We start from the raw sequence: 21469 nt of genomic DNA on the forward strand, positions 1-21469 counted from the left end.
TGTTGTCAATGGAAAGCCTCTGAAATGCATGCCAAGTACAGTGTGTGCATGCAAGGTGCATTTGCATAGCTTTCATCCCTTCTCAGGTACCTGACAATGATCTTAATAAAAACAAAACTGTTGGTAACAATAGATAAACCTTATACACATATCATTTTTGAAACCACATCTACAAGAAAAAAATGTGCTGAAAAACTCGGCTTATACTCCAGTATATACGGTATATTTCTGAAAGCATTCTTCATTTAAAGGCATTTTTCCACACCTGCCTAAAACTTTTGCTGAACACCTATGGAATCGAACCCAGGTCCTGATCCTGAAGGACTGAGGTCAGAGCTTTGGCCTACTCAACTTCTTCAACACTACACATGTCAAATCTTGTCTCCATGGAGCCAGCTTTGTACATAGGGGCAGAGTCATGCTGGAACAGAAAAGGGTCTTCTCCAAACTGTTACCACTAGGTTGGAAGTATACCATTGTCCTAAATGTACACATATGCAGTCGACATGTACAATTCCTTTCGATCCATTCGTTTTTTAACAAATTTCTACAAATTCGTTAATTTGGAAATATGCAAATAACAAAAATCAGTTTAACACATTTTTCCAAATATTCGTAAATTCGTAAATTTTTAAATTTGAAAATTCGTAATTTCATAAATTCGTAAATGCGAAATTCGAAAATCTGAAGACCCGAAAATTCAAAAATCCCTATTATTAACTAACTAATAATAATAATAATAATGTAACTACTACTAACTATTCATTTATAGGTATTGGAATTTTATTTCAAATTTGGCTATTTAATAATAAATAACAATAATAATATTAACCACTTGACCACCGCCTCATGTCAAAAAGACGTCCTGTTTTTAAAGTTGAATATCTCGATAACGGCAGCAGCTGCTGCCACAACCGAGATATTCATCTTTTCAGGGGGCGGTGGTGTACACGATAACGGCGGTCTCCGCTGCGAATTCTCCGCGAGATCGCCGTTATCGGTGGCGGGAGAGGGGTCCCCCCCCTCCCGCCGCTCTCTCGCGCCCTCCGCCGCTTACCGGAGCCGTCGGTAGCGGCGGAGGGGATCGGATGTGTCCGGCAGCTGAGCGGGGACGGGACTGAAGGAGAAATCTCCTTCACCCGTCCTCATAGCTCGGCTGGGCGGAAGTGACGTCAAAATGTCAGTCCCGCCCAGCCTCTTAAAGAAACATTTTTTTTTTTGTCATTTGAAAAAATTACATTTTTTTTTTTTTTTGCATTTAAGTCTAAATATGAGATCTGAGGTCTTTTTGACCCCGGATCTCATATTTAAGAGGACCTGTCATGCTTTTTTCTATTACAAGGGATGTTTACATTCCTTGTAATAGGAATAAAAGTGATCAATTTTTTTTTTTATTTCAGTGTAAAAAATTATAAAACTAAATAAAAATAAATAAGAAAAATGTTTTAAAGCGCCCCATCCCGACCAGCTCGCGCGCAGAAGCAAACGCATACGCGAGTAGCGCCCGCATATGAAAACGGTATTCAAACCACACAAGTGAGGTATCGCCGCGATCGTTAGAGCGAGAGCAATAATTCTAGCCCTAGACCTACTCTGCAACTCAAAAAATGCAACCTGTAGAATTTTTTAAACGTCGCCTATCGAGATTTTTAAGGGTAAAAGTTTGACGCCATGCCACGAGCGGGCGCAATTTTTAAGCGTGACATGTTGGGTATCATTTTACTCGGCGTAACATTAGCTTTCACAATATATAAAAAAATTGGGCAAAATTTATTGTTGTCTTATTTTTTTATTCAAAAAAGTGATTTTTATCCAAAAAAAGTGCGCTTGTAAGACCACTGCGCAAATACGGTGTGACAAAAAGTATTGCAATGACTGCCATTTTATTCCCTAGGATGTCTGCTAAAAAAAAATATATAATGTTTGGGGGTTCTGATTAATTTTCTAGCAAAAAAATTGTGATTTTCACATGAAGGAGAGAAGTGCCAGAATAGGCCTGGTGGTCAAGTGGTTAAAAAAGTTTTATTTATTATTAATTTGTTCCATTCCATTTGCTTAGGTGCATCATTCGTTATTTTGGATAATTCGTATCTTCGGATAAATTTGTATTTGTTACGTTCACTTACACTTTAAATTTGAAAGGAAATTCCAATACCTATAATTTGAGTGTCCCTCCCTTTTTTCTTTTTTTTTGGGTGGGGGGGGGGGATTTTGTAGAGATATGTAGAGGTCTTTCTTCTTAGTAAAGTATGTTGTCAGGGCATACAAAAGAAGCAGGTCCAACGGAAGACAGAATGAGGACTATCCCAAATACCTAGTTATTGTTTCTTCTGTAGATGTATTTAAGATAGGAGAAACTTTGTTAACTGGATTTTGAATAGATTCGTTGGAGCTCATATGATTGATAGATTAATGAAATTGTTTATATCTCTGTATGTATGACAATTAAAATAAAGAAATCTGAAATAATTTAATAATTAGTTAGTTTAGTTAGTTATTCTTTAGAATTTTGGGATTTTCTTTCTTTTTTCGAATTTACAAATTTACAAATTTTCGAAGTTTTGATTTTTTTAATTTACGAATTGCGATCATAACGAATGACCCAAAAAACAAACAAAAAAAACACGAATTAAAGGAAAGCAAACTAATTTTTCGGCAGTGCACATGTCTAATATGCAGTAGTATTAAAGTGGTAGTAAAGTTTTATTTTTAACTTGTACCTACAGATAAGCCTATAATAATGCTTATCTATAGGTACAATGAATATCTCCTAAACCTGCACTGTTTAGGAGATTTACACTGCCTGCAGCTGGTGACATCATCAGCGCATGCCCCGTAAAGGGACAACGTGCCAATCAGATGGCCGGAGCACTCTGACCCGGAAAGAAGACCAGGTGAAAATGGAAGCCCTGTCATCGGTGACAACGTGCCGCTGGATTGCTTCATTCTAAGGTAAGTATTTCATAATGCATACTAGCACATTATGACATTGTCTTTCATTTTTTTAAAATATGCAGTTTACTACCGCTTTAACAGTACCCATCACTGAAAACATATAAACTGAAATATTTTATCTTATGTATATCAAATTAAAGAGAAATAAAAAAAAAATTTAAGTTCTAAACAAAATAAGTTAATGAAAAATATATGTAAAAACAAAACAAAAACGCTATTCATTCCCTTTAAGAAGAACATGCCGGTAACAACAAGCTATGTAAGTCAGGTAAGCTGTTCCAAAATCAGGGCTATATTTCATTTAAATTTTAAATCAACTTGTTCATAATTTTCACACCCTGTTGAACAGCACTGAAGCAAGTGCTGAGATGAAAAATGGCAATTCCTTTGTGAAATTAAGTAAATGTACTAAGCCAGAATGAGCTAATCCCTTAATAGACTTATAGGAAATCGTACATCCAATAGGCGCAGATGAACCTGCTTCAGAGAGGGGCACAGCAGCGGTTGGTGTCAGTAAATCATGCATTCATCTCGCTGCTTTCATAGCAAGGTGATTTTATTCTAAATTACATATTGGATGTCTCACAGGTGTCTAACTATTAAAAGCCGCCATTATTTTGCATGTGCTTAGGTCCTTACACTGATTTACCTGGCAGCTGCAGCTTCACACAGCTGAATACCGGCGGTGATTTAGGATGCAACCTTTCACAAGACAAGACTGATGATTTTGATTGGACCGTGGTGGAAAGAGGTGTTCAGCTAAATACAGATCACACACCAGGTAAGTGATTTATCCATTTATAGTAGGCTCAAAGTCAAACCTTTTTATTTATTTTTTCATAGCTAGAGTACGTTAATATTATTCGCTTGGTTAACTTTTATTGCCGTCTGTGTCTGTTAAAAAGATTTTTTCTCACTTCCTGTGCCAGAAACTTGAGAGGAAGATTGAGGAAATGTTCCAATTTAAGGGAAAACTCAATTTTGACAGTTATCACTGGGACAAACACCCTTATTGAGAGATTTCCCTTCTATTCCTGTTCCAGTGACAACTGTTACAATTTAGATCCCCCTCATTTTTCAAAACAACCTTATTGAGAGATTTCCCTTCTATTCATGTTCCAGTGACAACTGTAAGGCCTCGTACACACGATAGGTTAACCAGAGGACAACGGTCTAATGGACCATTTTCATCGGTCAAAACCGATCGTGTGTGGGCTCCATAGGTTATTTAACCATCGGTTAAAAAAAAGCCAACTTGCTTTAAATTTAACCTATGGATTCCTAACCGATAGGTCAAAACCGATCGTTAGTAGGCACAACCATCGGTTAAAAATCCACGCATGCTCAGAATCAAGTCGACACATGCTTGGAAGCATTGAACTTCGTTTTTTTCAGCACGTCGTTGTATTTTACGTCACCGCATTCTGACACGATCGTTTTTTTAACCGATGGTGTGTAGGCGTGACGGACCATCAGTCAGGTTCATCGGTTAACCTATGACAACGGTCCTTCAGAACGTTCTCATCGGATGGACTGATCGTGTGTACGAGGCTTTACAATTTAGATCCCCCTTAGGGCCCTTTCACACGTACTGATCCCGTGAGGATCCGTTCCTTTAACACCCGCTTGCTCAGCGGTGATCATTCTGTTGATCCCCGCTGAGCCAGCAGATGACAGGGCGCCCTTTTTCTGATCTCCGCTCTCCTTTGTGGGGGGATAGGATAAACACAGACCGTCCATCCGTGTTTATCTGATCCGATCCGCAGACGGATGGAAAAAAGGATTTTCCTCTGTCTGCAGAAACGGAGCATAGCGGAGACTGATGAGGTCGGATGACAGCAGATGTTCATTCGCTGACATCCGCAATCCCATAGGGATACATGTATGTCCGTTTTTCATACGAAAACGGATGGATGAAAAACAGACATACGGTCCGCATGTGTGAAAGAGCCTTTTTTTTTCTAAACAAGGGTATATTTCCCTGTTTGGGACACAAATCTTCCATAAATCTATCAAAACAAAAAATTGCAGTTTGCAGTTGAATATTAAAGGTAGATTATTCCTGTAAATGTGACAGTATACACTTAAACATGAATTCCCAGGGACAAAAAATCTTTACCCATGAAGAGGATCTACTTCCCAACTACAATAGTCAACTGCTTGTTTTGCCTAGGGTAGTGGTTCTCAACTCCTGTCCTCAGGGTCCACTAACAGGCCAGGTTTGCAAGAAAACTGAAATACACCACAGGTGAAATCATTTTCTGCTCAGTGATTGCAGTATTCTAGTCTGCATCTCCCCAAGGTAATACTTGAAAGTTGAGAACCACTGGCCTAGGGGATGATGAATAAGGTGATATACTTACCTTATTGTTCGCTACAGCCGGCTTTTTCCTTTCCATATGACTGGTCTCCCAAAGCAAATGGCAAAATTCCCATCAGTATAAACATTTGTTATCCCAGATCTTCAGATAACGTCCAAATTTATTGAAGAATGATCACATCACAGCAGAGAAGTGCAACATTTCAGAGCCGCAGAGGAGCCCTCTGTCAGGTATGCCTGACGGAGGGCTCTTGTGCACCTTCGAAACATTGCACTATTCTGCTGTAATGTGATCATTCTTCAATAATAAAAAAAAAAATTGATGTTATCTGAAGATCGGTGGTGTACTGACAAATGTTTATACTGGCCTTCCAAAGCCTCTTCTGTTCGCAACCCAAGGTTTATAATGTTATCCAGTCATGTATTGTACAGAAGGATGTCAAGGGCCCATCCACAACCCAGCACATCAGACTAGGGTATACCACGTTATTTATCATCCATTAGGCAGGTAACCTTTGCAGTGGGAAAATGCTCATCGCCAGAGTTTAATTATAAATAAACGCAACATTTTTACAATAATTTTGGATGGATTAGAGAGGGATTAGAACACCTATGTTTTTTTTTTATTGCTGTCTATGTGCCCATTAGGGAAATCAATTACCCTCTCTATTTGTCCTGTTTACCATTGTCATTGAAAATAAAAGAAAATCAAGATTTTTAAGTTGTCCCCAGAAAAGTAAAAGATGGGAAATCTTCCAAGGGGGACACTAGTTCTGATGGCCTGGGGGTCCCCAAGGGATTTTCTTAATTTGCAGAGATTTCCTCTCACATCCTGTTTTGGCTATGGGACAATAAGTGAAGGTAAATCTCCCCAATGGTGCACAGAATGCAAAAATAAAAGCGGTTATAACTCTCCTTTACTTTCTCGAAAATGGAAAAAAAGTTTTGCCTGTAGTTCCACTTTCGGCATTGAAGTGTATGAACATAAAAAAAAAATTCGTTTGGATAGAGCGGGGAAAGGTTAGAACCCAGGTGATGCTCCATTAGTGAGATTTTTCACCCCACTGTCACAGTTACCATAGATTCACCTAACAGGAAGTGGGGTAAAATCTCCAAAAGCAACACAGATGGAATTAATCTTTTGACCTTAGTCCCAGGAAGCATTAAAAACCCTTCCCCACTCTCTCCAAAACGGAAAGCTTTGACTGGATGAGCACTTGAATACAAATAATGCATGTAACTGGTTTAAAAATTTGTTTCCACAAATGGTGTGCATTTATGAATATACAGCAAGCAACCATATGTGCTTATTTTATACAGTATTAGCGCTGTAGTTGTTGGCTCTATAAAAATACCTGTAATAAATGAATAAAATCAAATATTTAGGGCAGGCTTATGCATTAGCTTAGCATCACCAAATAGTAAAGAGTTGAAGTAGAAGGGCCAAAGCTCCACATTCTATGCTGAAGTCCACAATTTGGATAGGTTAGTATCACCAGTAGTGAGGTGCAGAGGGTAGGAGGGGGTTGGCCTAAGATTGATGTTTTTGCAAAATAGAGCACCTTCAGTTTCTGTGCTTCTGTAGTGACCAACCAATAAATTTAAATAGGTGTGTAAGGAGGAAGAAGGAGGTTTCGCTGGTGACGTCATCCGCTCGCGGCCGCAGAGCGGGGACGAATCTGTCTGTTATACATGCTGATGATTCAGCGCTGTTTGTAAGTGCTGCCTTGTCTTTTTATTTTAATAAATAGTTTTTACGCTATGGAAGCATCCCTGTTTTTATATTTGAGCACCATTGCTGGGACCCTGTGAGCCGGTTCGTGTGTGAGTGAAGCAGCAGGTTGGCAGGGAAATACTCTCTCTGGCAGCATTACAGGCTTGTATATAGCCTCTGTGAGGTAAGGGGCTTGCATGAACGCGGATTCGTACATCTACACTGTGGAAAGCCTGGTGGTTGGTGGAGCACTTATGCACCTTTCAAGTTTATGATTGAAGTATTCATTGAAAATATTTTTTCTGCACGCCTGTGCACTGGACACATTATTGGATTCTATTCATTGGTTTCTGCACGTTTGTGCACTGGACACTTTTTGATATTTAAATAATATTTTTATATATATTTATATCATCACATTTTTTTATATATATTTTTTATGACACGTTTTTTGTGTTTCTCACGTTTTCTGAAGTTCATGGGACATTTTCACTTCGGCCATTATATAGATTGGGGTTTTTTAACCCATGCATGTCATTTATTTTCACTTATAAGGACGTTTATTCTCAAGACATATATTGGACTACAGTTTTATGATTTTACAGTTTTATGATTGCACATATGCACTTTCTATGAATCAAGCACTTTATTGGATATTTTTCACTTATTATTATTATTTATTTATGGTATTTGAATTTAGATTTTTTATCCATATTTATTGGCACGTTTTGCTCAGTATTAGGAAATTTCACCTTTAGTGCCCCTCACATTATTTATTAAGGTTTGGGTACTTTCATTGTCACAGAGTTTGAGGATTGATTACATTCATTGTATTTACATTGTGCGTATACAGGCACGTGTGTATATTTAATATAGGATACTCGTATTATTATTTTCTCACTCTTATCACCCTCCACATTATCCCATTGATGTTGGATGGTTGTTTAAACTACATTTGGAGTGGAACACCTTTAGAAATACAGGAAGTGGTGGATTTTTTACTTTGATTGAAACTTTGTTCCATCAACAGGAAGTGTTTTAATTATAGTTTTTAGTTATTGCAAGCGCCATTGCACCCCCCATATTTCAAAACAGGTGTGTTGGCAACTTTAGCTTCCTGGTATAGACTTATTGTTTTATGGCACGGGTGCTCAACCTGTGGCCTTCTAGCTGTTGTGGAACTACAAGTCCCATCATGCCTCTGCTTTAGGGAGTCATGCTTGTAACTGCCAGCCTTACATTGCCTTATGGGTCTTGTAGTTCCACAACTGTTGGTGGGCCACAGGTTAAACACCTATAGTTTATGATAAATGCAGGTTTACTGTTAGTTAAATGAAGTGGACGTTCTGACTTTGGCACACAGAACAACCATATTTTTAGCCTAAAAATGTTACTTTAAATATTTTATGTTAATATAGATTGTGCAAAGATTTGACAATCTGCAGCACCCAGGTTGTTGAATCAGCACCATGCTTGTCAACGTAGACTAATGAAAGTTGTAAAGTTCTTTTGTTCTTGGGGTTTAATTAGTTATCTGAACTCTTAATGAATAAAGATGGAAGTACAGAGAACATTCTACTGGACTGGAGTACACAGCGTCTTTCCATCTGTTCTCTGTATTTGGATCACATACAGGTTTCAGACCTTTGGAGTGTAAAAGTTTGTCCTTGAGAACTAATTAATGGAAGGCAGTTGTAAGCTGCACAGGCCTTTGTACAAAGCCAGGTCTATCTATATACTCTCCAAATATTCATACAATACTGAGGTCTCTTGATGTTAAATATTTGCAGTTTTGGTTGCAGGAAAGGAAAATGTTAGATGCCAAAAAAAGTACAAATAAATAACAATGCCAACACTAATGCTCCGGTCACACTAGTGCAGTTTCAGAGGCAACTTGAGTCGCACAGAATTGCATGACAATGGAAATCACAATGTTTTCAATGGTGCCCATGCACATCAGTGGCTGTGCGTCCATAAAGGGCACAGAAGCACCGCGCCCTCTCTCCTGCCACCTGTCTATCACCAATAGATACTGTAGATTCATGCAATTGATGGGGCACAGTAGCGACAATTGATGGGGCACAGTAGCGGCAATTGATGGGGCACACTGGCGGAAATTGATGGGACATACTGGCAGCAATTGATGGGGCACACTGGCAGTAATTTATGGGGCACACTGCCAACAATTCATGGGGCACACTGACAGTAATTGATGGGGCACACTGGCAGAAATGTATGGGGCACACTGGCAGCAATGTATGGGCACACTGGCAACAATTGATGGGCACACTGGCAACAATTGATGGGCACACTGGCAGCAATTGATGGGCACACTGGCAGCAATTGATGCGCACAGTGGCGGCAATTGATGGGAACAGTGGCAGCAATTGATGGGCACAGTGGGAGCAATTGATGGGCACACTGGCAGCAATTGATGGGCACACTGGCAGCAATTGATGGGTACAGTAGCTGCGTTCGATGGCACAGTGGCGGCAATTTATGGGTACAGTGGCTGTGCTTGATGGGCACAGTGGCTGTTCTTGATGGGCACAGTGGCTGCGTTTGATGGGCACAGTGGCTGCAATTTATGTTTTTTTTTTAAGTTTGTTTGTGCCCCCCCAAAAATGTTGCGCTCCAGCCACCACTGATGCACATCAATGCAATTCCGCGGGGTTGATTTATTGAAACTGCAGAGTGCAAAATCTAGTGCAGTTATGCATAGAAGCCTATCAGGTTCCAGGTTTTATTGTCAAAGCTTAACCACTTAAGGACCCCTTCACGCCGATATACGTCGGCAGAATGGCACGGCTGGGCACATCCACGTACATGTACGTGGCTCTTTAAGCCCAGCCGTAGTTTCCTGTCTGTAATACTGATTTAATTAGTTTAGGAGCTGTGGTCTTGTTCTGGATCAGAGAATTAGACAATACCAAAGCCAGTGAATGAGTTGGGCCAGTGTTTCTCAACTCCAGTCCTCAAAGCACCCCAACAGGTCATGTTTTCAGGATTTTCCTCAGATGAAACGGCTGTGGTAATTACTAAGGAAGTGAAACTGATCAAATCACATCTGCAAAATATTGGAAATCCTGTAGACATGACCTGTTTTGGGAGCCTTGAGGAGTTAGGCAACTAGCACCTCTAGCGGAAAGTCAGAAATGGCAGGCATTGTACATCTATCAGTACATCCAGTCCTAATATTTACAGCTCTGTCACACAGCACATTGTTTGGAAGGTCAGGAGACCTGATTTTTCTCTGCTTTATTTAAAAGAGAATCATGGGCTTGTAAAAAATATATATAATTTGTTATATTATATTTTGATATTATTTATATTTATACTCATCTCGATGGAAACAGTTTCAATGAAATGCTGCATCTGTCCCCGCCGGATCTAAAACTGAGAACTGAGTAATCAAAGACCGATGATCACTCGGTTCTCAGCCTTCAGTGAGCAGAGAGCTGGATATTGTCAGTCACTGGCTCTCTGCTCTGCCCCCCTCCCCCGAGTGCTCACTGGAGTACTGGGTTGTGGAGGGTGCAGGTACGGCTGGCTCAGGCTCTCAGCAGCTTGCTAAGAGGCTGAGCTAACTTCTGGTTCAGGCATCTGGGTGGTATTGGACCATATGGTCTAGATTTTTTTTAGAGCCTGGACCAGCTCTGTAACGTCAGCTGACCGCTGTCGGTTGAAAATGGGTCACAGGAGAGCAAACAAACTGTCCTTCTGTGATCCCCTGGAGAAGTACAGTAAAAATAGCTTTGGCAATAATTCTCATTAGGAAAAAATGAACAGGTCCTGTTCCTCCACAAGCCTTTGACTGTACAGTGAAAAGAGAAGCAGCACACTGATAAGCTCATCTCCCTTTCACTCTGTTCTCTCCTATCATCATACTCCTAGTTAGTACATGAGTACTGATTGGTTCCTTGTGCTGCTTCTCCCTCTCTGAGTCTGAACTGTGCTGTTCAGAGACTGCTAGAGGCTGATACCAGATTAGGTTCAGACATATATACTGCTTGCAAAAAATACATTTAATTATGAAAGAGAGAATACAAAGCTGCAATAATGTGTGTCTTTATATTTTCCTGGCGTTTTATTTTCAATGAAACGGAATATTGCCTAAATCTTATGCCGCGTACACACGATCATTTTTCGGGTTGTAAAAAACAAAGTTTTTCAGGCTCTAGAAAAAACAAAGTTTTTTTAAACTTCATCATTAAAACGGCCTTGCCTACACACGATCGTAAAAAAATGCTCTAGCAAAGCGTGGTGACGTACAACACGTACGACGACACTATAAAGGGGAAGTTCCATTCGGATGACACCACCATTTGGGCTGCTTTAGCTGATTTCGTGTTAGTAAAAGACGATTCGCGCTTTTCTGTCTGTTACAGCGTGATGAATGTGCTTACACCATTACGAACGGTAGTTTTACCAGAAAGAGCGCTCACGTCTCATAACTTGCTTCTGAGCATAAGCGGATTTTTCACGTCGTTAAAGCCCACACACAACCATTTTTTACAACCCGAAAAACGTCGTGAAAAAATAGAGCATGTTCGAAAAAATTTTTGCCTGTTTTTCAGAACCCCAAAAAATGCTCTGAAGCCCACACACGATTGTTTTTAACCACTTGCCGCCCGCCAATGACAGATTGACGTCGGCAAAGTGGTTGTAGAATCCTGACTGGACGTCATATGACGTCCTCAGGATTCTGAGCCGTTGCGCGCCCCCGGGGGCGCGCACCGCGGCGATCGTTGTTGCAGGGTGTCAGTCTGACACCCCGCAACACCGATCAAGGTAAAGAGTCTCTCACGGAGACTCTTTACCACGTGATCAGCCATGTCCAACCACGGCTGATCACGATGTAAACAGGAAGAGCCGTTGATGGCTCTTCCTCACTCGCGTCTGACAGACGCGAGTAGAGGAGAGCCGATCGGCGGCTCTCCTGACAGGGGGGGTTCGCGCTGATTGTTTATCAGCACAGCCCCCCCTCGGATCGCCACACTGGACCACCAGGGAAGCCCACCCTGGACCACCAGGGAAGGGCAAACAAAAAAAAGGGGGCAAAAAAAAAAAAGTCTGGAAAAAAAAAGCAATAAAAAAGATGCCAATCAGTGCCCACAAATGGGTACTGACTAGTAACATGGGTAAATCAGTGCCGCCCCACAGTGTCCATCAGTGCCACCCCACAGCGTCCGTCAGTGCCACCCCACAGTGCCCATCCATGCCCAGTGCCCACCTATCAGTGCCCCTCTGTGCCACCCATAAGTATCCATCAGTGCCACCCATAAGTGCCGCCCATGGGTGCCCATCTGTGCCGCCTATGAGTGCCCTGTCCCGCCCATGAGTGCCCATCAGTGCCGCCCATGAGTGCCCATCAGTACCGCCTATGTGTGCCCATCAGTGCCGCCTATGTGTGCCCATCAGTGCCGCATACCAGCGCCGCCAATCAGTGCCACCTCATCTGTGCCCGTCAGTACTACCTCATCGATGTCCATCAGTGCCATCTCATCTGTGTCCATCAGTGCCGCCATATCAGTGCCCGTAATTGAAAGAGAAAACTTACTTATTTACAAAAAAATTAACAGAAAAAAATAAAAACGTAATTTTTTTTCAAAATTGACAGTCTTTTTTTAGTTGTTGCGCAAAAAAAAAAAATCGCAGAGGTGATCAAATACCACCAAAAGAAAGCTCTATTTGTGGGAAAAAAAGGACGCCAATTTTGTTTGGTTACAGTGTAGCATGACCGCACAATTGCCGTTCAAAGTGCGACAGTGCTGAAAGCTGAAAATTGGCTTGGGCGGGAAGGTGCGTAAGTGCCTGGTATGGAAGTGGTTAATGACATAAAAAAAAAACGTAATTTTTTAGAACCCAAAAAACGGTCGTGTGTATGCGGCATAATAGCTTCAAAGCACATTAAAATGTTTGCTACACTGTTAGTAAATAACTGTATTATGCAACATGGAATAAAAAATAGAAAGAAAAAAAAACACATAAACATAAAACTACTGATTTAGCTTGAAAATCAGATTGCTGGGAAAACATGAAAAGAAAAGAACTGGCTTCTCCCATAATGCACCAAAGTCAATGTCACCGCATTATCAAGCTAATTGTAAATTGTCCTTCAAAGGATTACCTTGCTTTGAAGTCAGAAGCTTCAAAAATACAAAAGGGCTGGAGAGATTTTAAATGAAGAAATATATGGGCCGTATTGATGTTTGCCGTTTATAGAGCCAACATTGCACATGCCACTTGGAAATACATTTTAGTGACTAAGTAGCTTTGTGATGTATAGTATCAGTCTGTGCGGGAAAACTTTGGGAAATTTAGGTTCCTTTTTTCATAAAGTTACTTTATGAAAGTGGACTTGTTATAAAAAAACAGCATTCTAATATTGTAATTTATTTTACTTCCTTAGCTATTAAAATTTTTAGAAAAAAACTTACGTTCTGAAGTAAAGACCATGGCACTGACTATTGTATGCTGCTGACTGCAGCTAGGCAATTTTGTATGCCAGTTATTAAAGGAAATATCTGCTGAGAGAAATGCAGGATTTGCTGACCTTCAGATGTGTTTATCAAGTACCAGGGTCATTCAGCACCCAGGGCAAGGATCTAAAACTGTGCCCCCCTCCCCGACTGTTACTATGGGCCAGATTCAGGTACAAATACGTTACGCTGCGGCAGCATAACGTATCCCATTTACGCTACACCGCCGCAGGTTTACAGCGTAAGTGCCTGATTCACAAAGCTCTTACCTGTAAACTTGCGGCGGTGTAACGTAAATCCGCTCAGCACAAGCCCGCCTAATTCCAATGGGGCGGGCACCATTTAAATTAGGCGCATTCCCGCGCCGAACGTACTGCGCATGCTCCGTCCGTCAAATTACCCGACGTGCATTGCGCTAAATGACGTCGCAAGGACGTCATTGGTTTCAACGTTAACGTAAATGGCGTCCAGCGCCATTCACGGAGGACTTACGCAAACTACGTGAATTTTAAAATTTTGACGCGGGAACGACGGCCATACTTAACATTGGCTAGGCCACCTAGAGGGCAGCCTTAGTTTTACGCGGCGTATCTCGACGGAAACTACGTAAATTTAGAGCGATGGGTAAAGCGTACGTTCGTGAATCGCCGTAACTAGTCATTTGCATATTCTACGCCGACCGCAATGGAATCGCCACCTAGCGGCCGGCCTAGAATTGCATCCTAAGATCCGACGGTGTAAGTTAATTACACCTGTCGGATCTTAGGGCTATCTATGCGTAACTGATTCTATGAATCAGCCGCATAGTTACGACGGGCGGATCACTGAGATATGACGGCGTATCAGGAGATACGCCGTCGTATCTCTTTTGTGAATCTGGCCCTATATGCTTTAAAACAGGTGTACCACCCTGCGTCTATTCTTTGTCTCTTTACTTCACTGCGTCTGGGGCAGTTTCCCCTTCTGCCCATCCTTTGCCCCGTCCCTGTGTTTACCTGTCTCATGTCAGTGACTCAGAATGTATTCAAACCAGTAGATCAGCACAGTAGACAGGACTCTTAACCTGCCTGGCGGTCTTCCCGAGTCTGACTCGGGGTTAGATTTTCCTAGTGCGAGCGGAAACCCCGAGTCAGACTCGGGCTTGCCTCGCTAGATCCACAGGTAAAGTTACTTACCTTGTCCCTGGATCCAGCGATGCCACCGCGCTGTGTGAGCGAGTGGGTCCTCGCTCGATTCACACAGTGCCTCCGTGTGACGCCGATCTCCGTTCCCTGCGACGTTACGACGCACGGGGACGGAGAACGGCGCCAAATTCAAAAAAGTAAACAAACACCTTACATACAGTATACTGTAATCTTATAGATTACAGTACTGTATGTAAAAAAAACACACCCCCCTTGTCCCTAGTGGTCTGTCCTGTGTCATGCATGTCATTTTATATAATAAAAACGTTTCTTTCTCCCTGCAAACTGTAGATTGTCCATAGCAACCAAAAGTGTCCCTTTATGTCAAAAATAGTTTTAGATCAGCTAAAAAACAGCGATAATAAATTATAATCACTTGCAGAATTGTGCGATAGCGATTTGTGGGGAAATTCGTCATAAAAAAAAAAAAATAATGACAGCAACAATTCTGCAACTGAGCAAATTTCAGTGATTTTGATTTGATTACATTATTGAATAATTTTTATTATAATTATATTATTATTTGTTATAATTATTTATAATTATTTATTATATTATAATTTATAATTTTGTTTTTAAAAAAATGTCATACCCGGGATGCCTATTAGAAGCTTGTTTGGTCAGATTTAAGTGAGTTATTTCTAAAAATTACAGACCTACAATATAAAACGCCAAATTTCCTTGCAAATAATGGTACCGCTTTTAGCATGTTTTTTCTGACAGAATCATACCGCCAGGGAGGTTAAGGTCCATTTACATTTGTGTTGATGTGCATTGCTTTAAGGCATCCCATTGGAATCAATAGGATTCCAATGCACCAAAAACGGACATGTCACAAAATGGTTGCCTTAGTGCATTGGGTTGCTATTTAAAAAGAAAGGCACCATGGCACAGCAATGCATGTAACAGGTATTGCCATGTGTTACGGTAATGCCTGTGTTAACGCAATCATATATGTAAATGGCCCTCAAAGGTTTCAAAAGAGGTCAGGAGGTCCTTGTTTCTCCAAATACAAGTTCCCTTTACAGTAGCCCACAGTTTATGGTTAAGTCATCTGTAATGTCAGCAATCACCAGCCTCCCAAGCCCTATAGCCTCGTACACACGATCAGTCCATCCCATGAGAACGGTCTGATGGACCGTTGTCATAGGTTAACCAATGAAGCTGACTGATGGTCCGTCGTGCGTACACACCATCAGTTAAAAAAACGATCGTGTCAGAACGCGGTGATGTAAAACACACCGATGTGCTGAAAAAACTAAGTTCAATGCTTCCAAGAATGCGTTGACTTGATTCTGAGCATGCGTGGATTTTAAACCGATGGTTGTGCCTACTAAGGCCTCGTACACGCGATAGGTTAACCAGAGGACAACGGTCTGATGGACCGTTTTCATCGGTCCAAACCGATTGTGTGTGGGCCCCATAGGTTATTTAACCATAGGTTAAAAAAAAGCCAACTTGCTTTAAATTTAACCGTTGGATTCCTAACCGATGGGAAAAAAACGATCGTTAGTAGGCAAAACCATCGGTTAAAAATCCATGCATGCTCAGAATCAAGTCGACGCATGCTTGGAAGCAATGAACTTTTTTTCAGCACGACGTTGTGTTTTACATCACCGTGTTCTGACACGATCGTTTTTTTAACCGATGGTGTGTAGGCGCAAGGGACCATCAGTCAGCTTCATCGGTTAACCTATGACAACGATCCATCAGACCGTTCTCATCGGATGGACTGATCGTGTGTACGAGGCTTAACGATCGTTTTTTCCCATCGGTTAGGAATCCATAGGTTAAATTTAAAGCAAGTTGGCTTTTTTTTAACCTATGGTTAAATATCCTATGGGGCCCACAAACGATCGGTTTGGACCGATGAAAACGGTCCATCAGACCGTTGTCCTCTGGTTAACCTATCGTGTGTACGAGGCCTATGTGTTTCATACACCCCAACTTTCTGAGATGGGAATGAGGGCCGCCTATTAGCAAAAGTATGTAGGCTAATAGGACACTCTCCCTTCCACACACCCCTTAGGCCTCGTACACACGACCGAACATCTTTGCTGAAACTGGACCGCGGACCAGTTTCCGCGGACATGTTCGGTCGTCTGTACGGCCGACCGGACCGGATTCCCGGCCGAGCCGACAGGTTTCCAGCGGACAAATGTTTCTTAGCATGCTAAGAAACATGTCCGCTGGAAGCCTGTCCGTCGGACATGTTCGGTCGTCTGTATGACTCACCGGACATGTCCGCTCGGCCGAAAGCCCTCGCATGCGTCGAAGTGATTCGACGCATGCGTGGAAGCATTGACCTTCCAGGGTCGCGCACGTTGCCGCGTCATCGTCGCGGCCACGTCACCGCGTATCCTGTCCGCGGGGAATTTGGTCTGATGGTGTGTACAGCCATCAGACCAAATGATCCCAGCGGACATGTCCGATGAAAACGGTCCGCGGACCGTTTTCATCGGACAGGTCCCATCGTGTGTACGAGGCCTTAAAGGAGAATTGTCCAAAAAATGTTTGGTTAAGCCCACAAGTACTTTTTTTTAGCACTACTATTCCTTTATATTGGCTTTTAGAATATACAAATTCAGCAATTTAGAAATTGGATGAGAGGTTTAGTACTGTAGAACATGTTTTGATAGATAAGTAGTGTATTTTATATACAACTATATAGATCAGACCAAAATGAGGGACAAATGAGGAGGAAAGAGAGACAGTGAGACAGGCATAGGCGGCATAGGCGTGCGCGCTGGGTGTGCCAGGTGTGCCTGGGCACACCCTTATCACCCCGTGTGATGCAGATTCCCCCTGTTTGTACCCATGGTATTTCACTGAAGTCCTCTAATAATGCTCCTAAAAAAATAATAATAATAATAAAAATGAAAAAATGATACCGTCCACTGGTCTACCAACACCAACCCCCCTGCCTTACTGACACTGTCCACTGCTCTACTTACACTGTCAAAATATATACACATGCATATGTTTTGGGGTGCACACCCTAATGCAATAGGCTACGCACACCTATGGGGACAGTCACTTGAAATCAGGGGCAGTTGGGAGCTATGGCGGTTTTGATTTGTGTCTGAAATCTCAGAAGGCTTAAAAGCTGCAAGAAAAAAGAAAGTAGGTTCTCTATTTGCAGCCTGAGGCTTATTAGATATGGAAGCTCCAGAACAAACACCTACACAGAATAATGCAATACATGTATGGATCAGGCAGTGATATGAGCAACTCTGGTATGTCATTTTTTAAACTCAATGAGATATTTAGTTATAATTCTTCCTTAGTGTTGGTGGCTGGCAAACAACACTTTAGAGACCCAACACAGTTTTCTAAAGACTGAATTTGCATATCTTTAAAAAGTCTTATTAATATTTTAAGGTATAGACACAGACCAGCTTTATGTAATTAATCTTATCAGTGCATATTAATTCCCTTGTTTCCATGTATATCATGTAAGTATGGGTATGTTGATTTTTGATGCCAAAAGCAAGTTAAAATTAACCGCTTCAGCCCAGGAAGATTTTACCCCCTTCCTGACCAGAGCACTTTGTACAATTTGGCACTGCATCACTTTGACAGTTGCGTGGTCATGCAATGCTGTACCCAAACAAAATTGATGTTCTTTTTTTCCCCACAAATAGAGCTTTCTTTCGGTGGTATTTGATCACCTCTGCGGTTTTTATTTTTTGTGCTATAAACACAAGAACGGTGAAAATTTTGAAAAAAACACAGTGGCCCGGATTCACAAAGCACTTACGCCGACGTATCTCGATATATGCCGCGTAAGTGTAACAATGCGCCGCTGTATCTGTGCGCCGTGCCCACAGTACTAGATACGCCTGAAAATAGGCTTCATCCGACCAACGTAACTTTCCTACGCCGGCATATCGTGGGTGCATATTTACACTGGCCGCCTCATTGCAAATATGCAAATGAGGGAGATACGTCGATTCACGAGCGTAGTTGCGCCCGGCGCATAATATACGCGGTTTGCGTAAGGCTTACGTCCAGCGTATAGTTATTCCCCATCTATGAGGCGCAACTCATGCAAAGGTATGGACCAGGGAACAGCCGTCGTATTTTACGTTGTTTACGTAGTAGTACGTGAATAGGGCTGGGCGTAGGTTACGTTCAGTGATTCGACGTATCTTAGGCATTCGTTCCGACGTGATTCTGAGCATGCGCACTGGGAAGCGTCTACGGGACGGCGCATGCGCCGTTCGTTCGGCCCATCATTTGCATGGGGTCACGGTTCATTTAAATGTATCACGCCTACTTCCACCTACTTTAAATTAGGCCGGCTTACGCCGAGGAATTTACGACCATTGACAATTTTACGATTAGTGTTATAAAAATGTGCTGTATAAATGTCACTGGCAGGGAAGGGGTTAACGCTAGTTGGCCATCAAGGGGTTAACTGTGTTCCTTCTGCATGTTCTAACTGAAGGGGGGATGGGACTTACTAGGGGTAATGACCGATCACTGTTCATACTTTGTATGAACACACAATCAGTAATTTCTCCCCTGAAAGAACCGGGATCTGTGTGTTTACACGCACACAGATCCTGGTTCTCGATATGTCACGATCGCGGGTGCCCGGCGGTCATCACACCCGCCAGGCACTCACATCGGCTCTGGGGGCGAGCAGCGGGCACGTGTGCGTGCCTCCGGCGGTGTGTGCGCCCCTCTAGTGGCCACAGGGCGAAGCTACGTAACATTTCGACGTTTTGCCCAGCCGAGCCATTCTGCCACAGTAAAACTGCGGCGACTGGTCAGCAAGTGGTTAAAGAATGTGCAGGATTGTAAAACATTCCTAGAACCCATTCCAGCTCAAAAGTATAACTAAAGGCAAAACTTTCCTTTTAGCTTTGGATAGGAGGGATATGGATTAGAACACCTGGCAGTTTGTATTGCTGTCTGTGCCCCTTTAAGGGAGATTCAAACTCTCTGTTTGTCCTGTTTACCATTATCATTGAAAGTAAAAGAAAATTCCATATTTTGGCTTTCCCCCAGGAAAGTATTAAAAGGGAAATATTCCAATGGGGACACTAGTTCTGGTACAGAAAAAATCTCCGTGACTCTGAAATCTAATGCCACGTACACACGATCATCTTTCGGCATGAAAAAAACGACGTTTTTCAGCATCTAGAAAAAACATTGGCCCAGATTCAGGTAGTTTGGAGCAATATTTGCGTGGGCAAAGAGCAAAGATTTTTCTCTGCGCCCACGCAAATATTTTGATTTGCCCAGCGATTCACGGAGCAGTAGCTCCGTAAATTGCGCGGGCGCTATGCTAATTAGCCCTGCGTAAGGGCGCCTAATGTAAATGATCCCGCCGGGGGCGGGAATCATTTAAATTAGGCGCGCTCCCGCGCCGAGCGAACAGCGCATGCTCCTTCGGGAAACTTTCCCGACGTGCATTGCGGCAAATGACGTCGCAAGGACGTCATTTGCTTCTAAGTGAACGTGAATGGCGTCCAGCGCCATTCACGAATCACTTACGTAAACGACGTGAAATTTAAATTTCACGAGCGGGAAGCGCAGCTATACTTTAGCATTGGTTGCCCCTGCTATTAGCAGGAGCAACCTTGCGCTAAAGTTGCCGTACGGAAACTCCGTACCTTGCGTGCGCAGGGCCCGCGCAACTTTTGTGAATCGGTGGTAGTATGCAATTTGCATACTATACGCCGATCACAATGGCCGCGCCCCCTAGCGGCCAACGCAAGAATGCAGCCTGGGATGTGAAGGCATAAGGAGGCTTATGTCTGTCAGATCCTAGGCTGCAGTCGGTGTAACGAGGTTCCTGAATCAGGAGCACTCGTTACACCGGAGCAAGTAAGCCCTTGCGCCGCGCAACCACCGCGCAAGTGCTTCTTGAATCTGGCCCATTGTTTTTTCCAACTTCATCATTAAAACTACGTTGTCCACACACAATCGTTTTTAAAAAATGCTGTAGCAAAGCGCGGTGACGTACAACGGCACTATAAAGGGGAATATCCATGCGGATGACGCCACCCTTGGTGCTGCTTTAGCTTATTTACTGTTAGTAAAAGACGATTCGCGCTTTTCTGTCTGTTACAGCGTGATGAATGTGCTTACTCCATTACGAATGTAGTTTTACCAGAACGAGCACTCCCGTCTCATAACTTGCTTCTGAGCATGCGCGGGTTTTTAACGTCGTTTTAGTCCACACACGATCATTTTTTACAACCCGAAAAACGTCAAAGTTTAAAACGTCGTTAAAAAATGCAGCATGTGCGGGGAAATTTTTTTTAGTTTTTCAGAACCCGAAAAATGATGTGAAGCCCACACACGGTCATTTTAAATGACATTTTTTAAAAACTTTGTGTTTTTCATGCTGAAAAATTATCGTGTGTACGCGGCATTACACAAAAAGAAAAAAATCAGGGGTTAGAGTCCCCCTGAGAAAGGGAATCACGGGCGGACCAAGCAGCTTAAATAGGGAAAATACTTTTTTGCACAAAAAATAATAACAGATTACGGAAGCTGAAAAAGATTAAAACTAAGACAACGTAGTCTATTAAGAACATCACACTAGCAGGAACTTCCCCTCCTTTGAACGAGAAACCAGAGTGGACTAACCACACATAGACGCGATACACGCTACGCCACTCAAGTGACACAGTGACTCGATCTGCAGCGGTCGCACTCTCTGGATGCCCTGGCAAGAAGTGAGTCCCAAGAATGACCAGATTTGAGCAGTGAAAGTTCTCCTACCAGGCTTTCAATAACGGACTTCTCCGGGATGCCTAGGAATCAAGAGAGCCTCATACTTTCCGGTCGGGTGAGT

At 42.4% G+C, this 21469-nt stretch overlaps 1 protein-coding gene across 1 annotated transcript in view; it reads left to right on the forward strand.

Annotated features, from left to right (window-relative positions):
* The window catches only part of MALRD1 (MAM and LDL receptor class A domain containing 1), a 529217-nt gene that overhangs the window by 384579 nt on the left and 123169 nt on the right, over positions 1-21469 (forward strand). Inside the window, exon 31 of the mRNA XM_040352491.1 lies at positions 3587-3736. Coding sequence (XP_040208425.1) covers positions 3587-3736 — 150 coding nt within the window. The remainder of the gene's footprint in view (positions 1-3586; positions 3737-21469) is intronic.

Source organism: Rana temporaria, chromosome 5 (genome assembly GCF_905171775.1).
Source record: "Rana temporaria chromosome 5, aRanTem1.1, whole genome shotgun sequence".
NCBI lineage: Eukaryota > Metazoa > Chordata > Amphibia > Anura > Ranidae > Rana > Rana temporaria.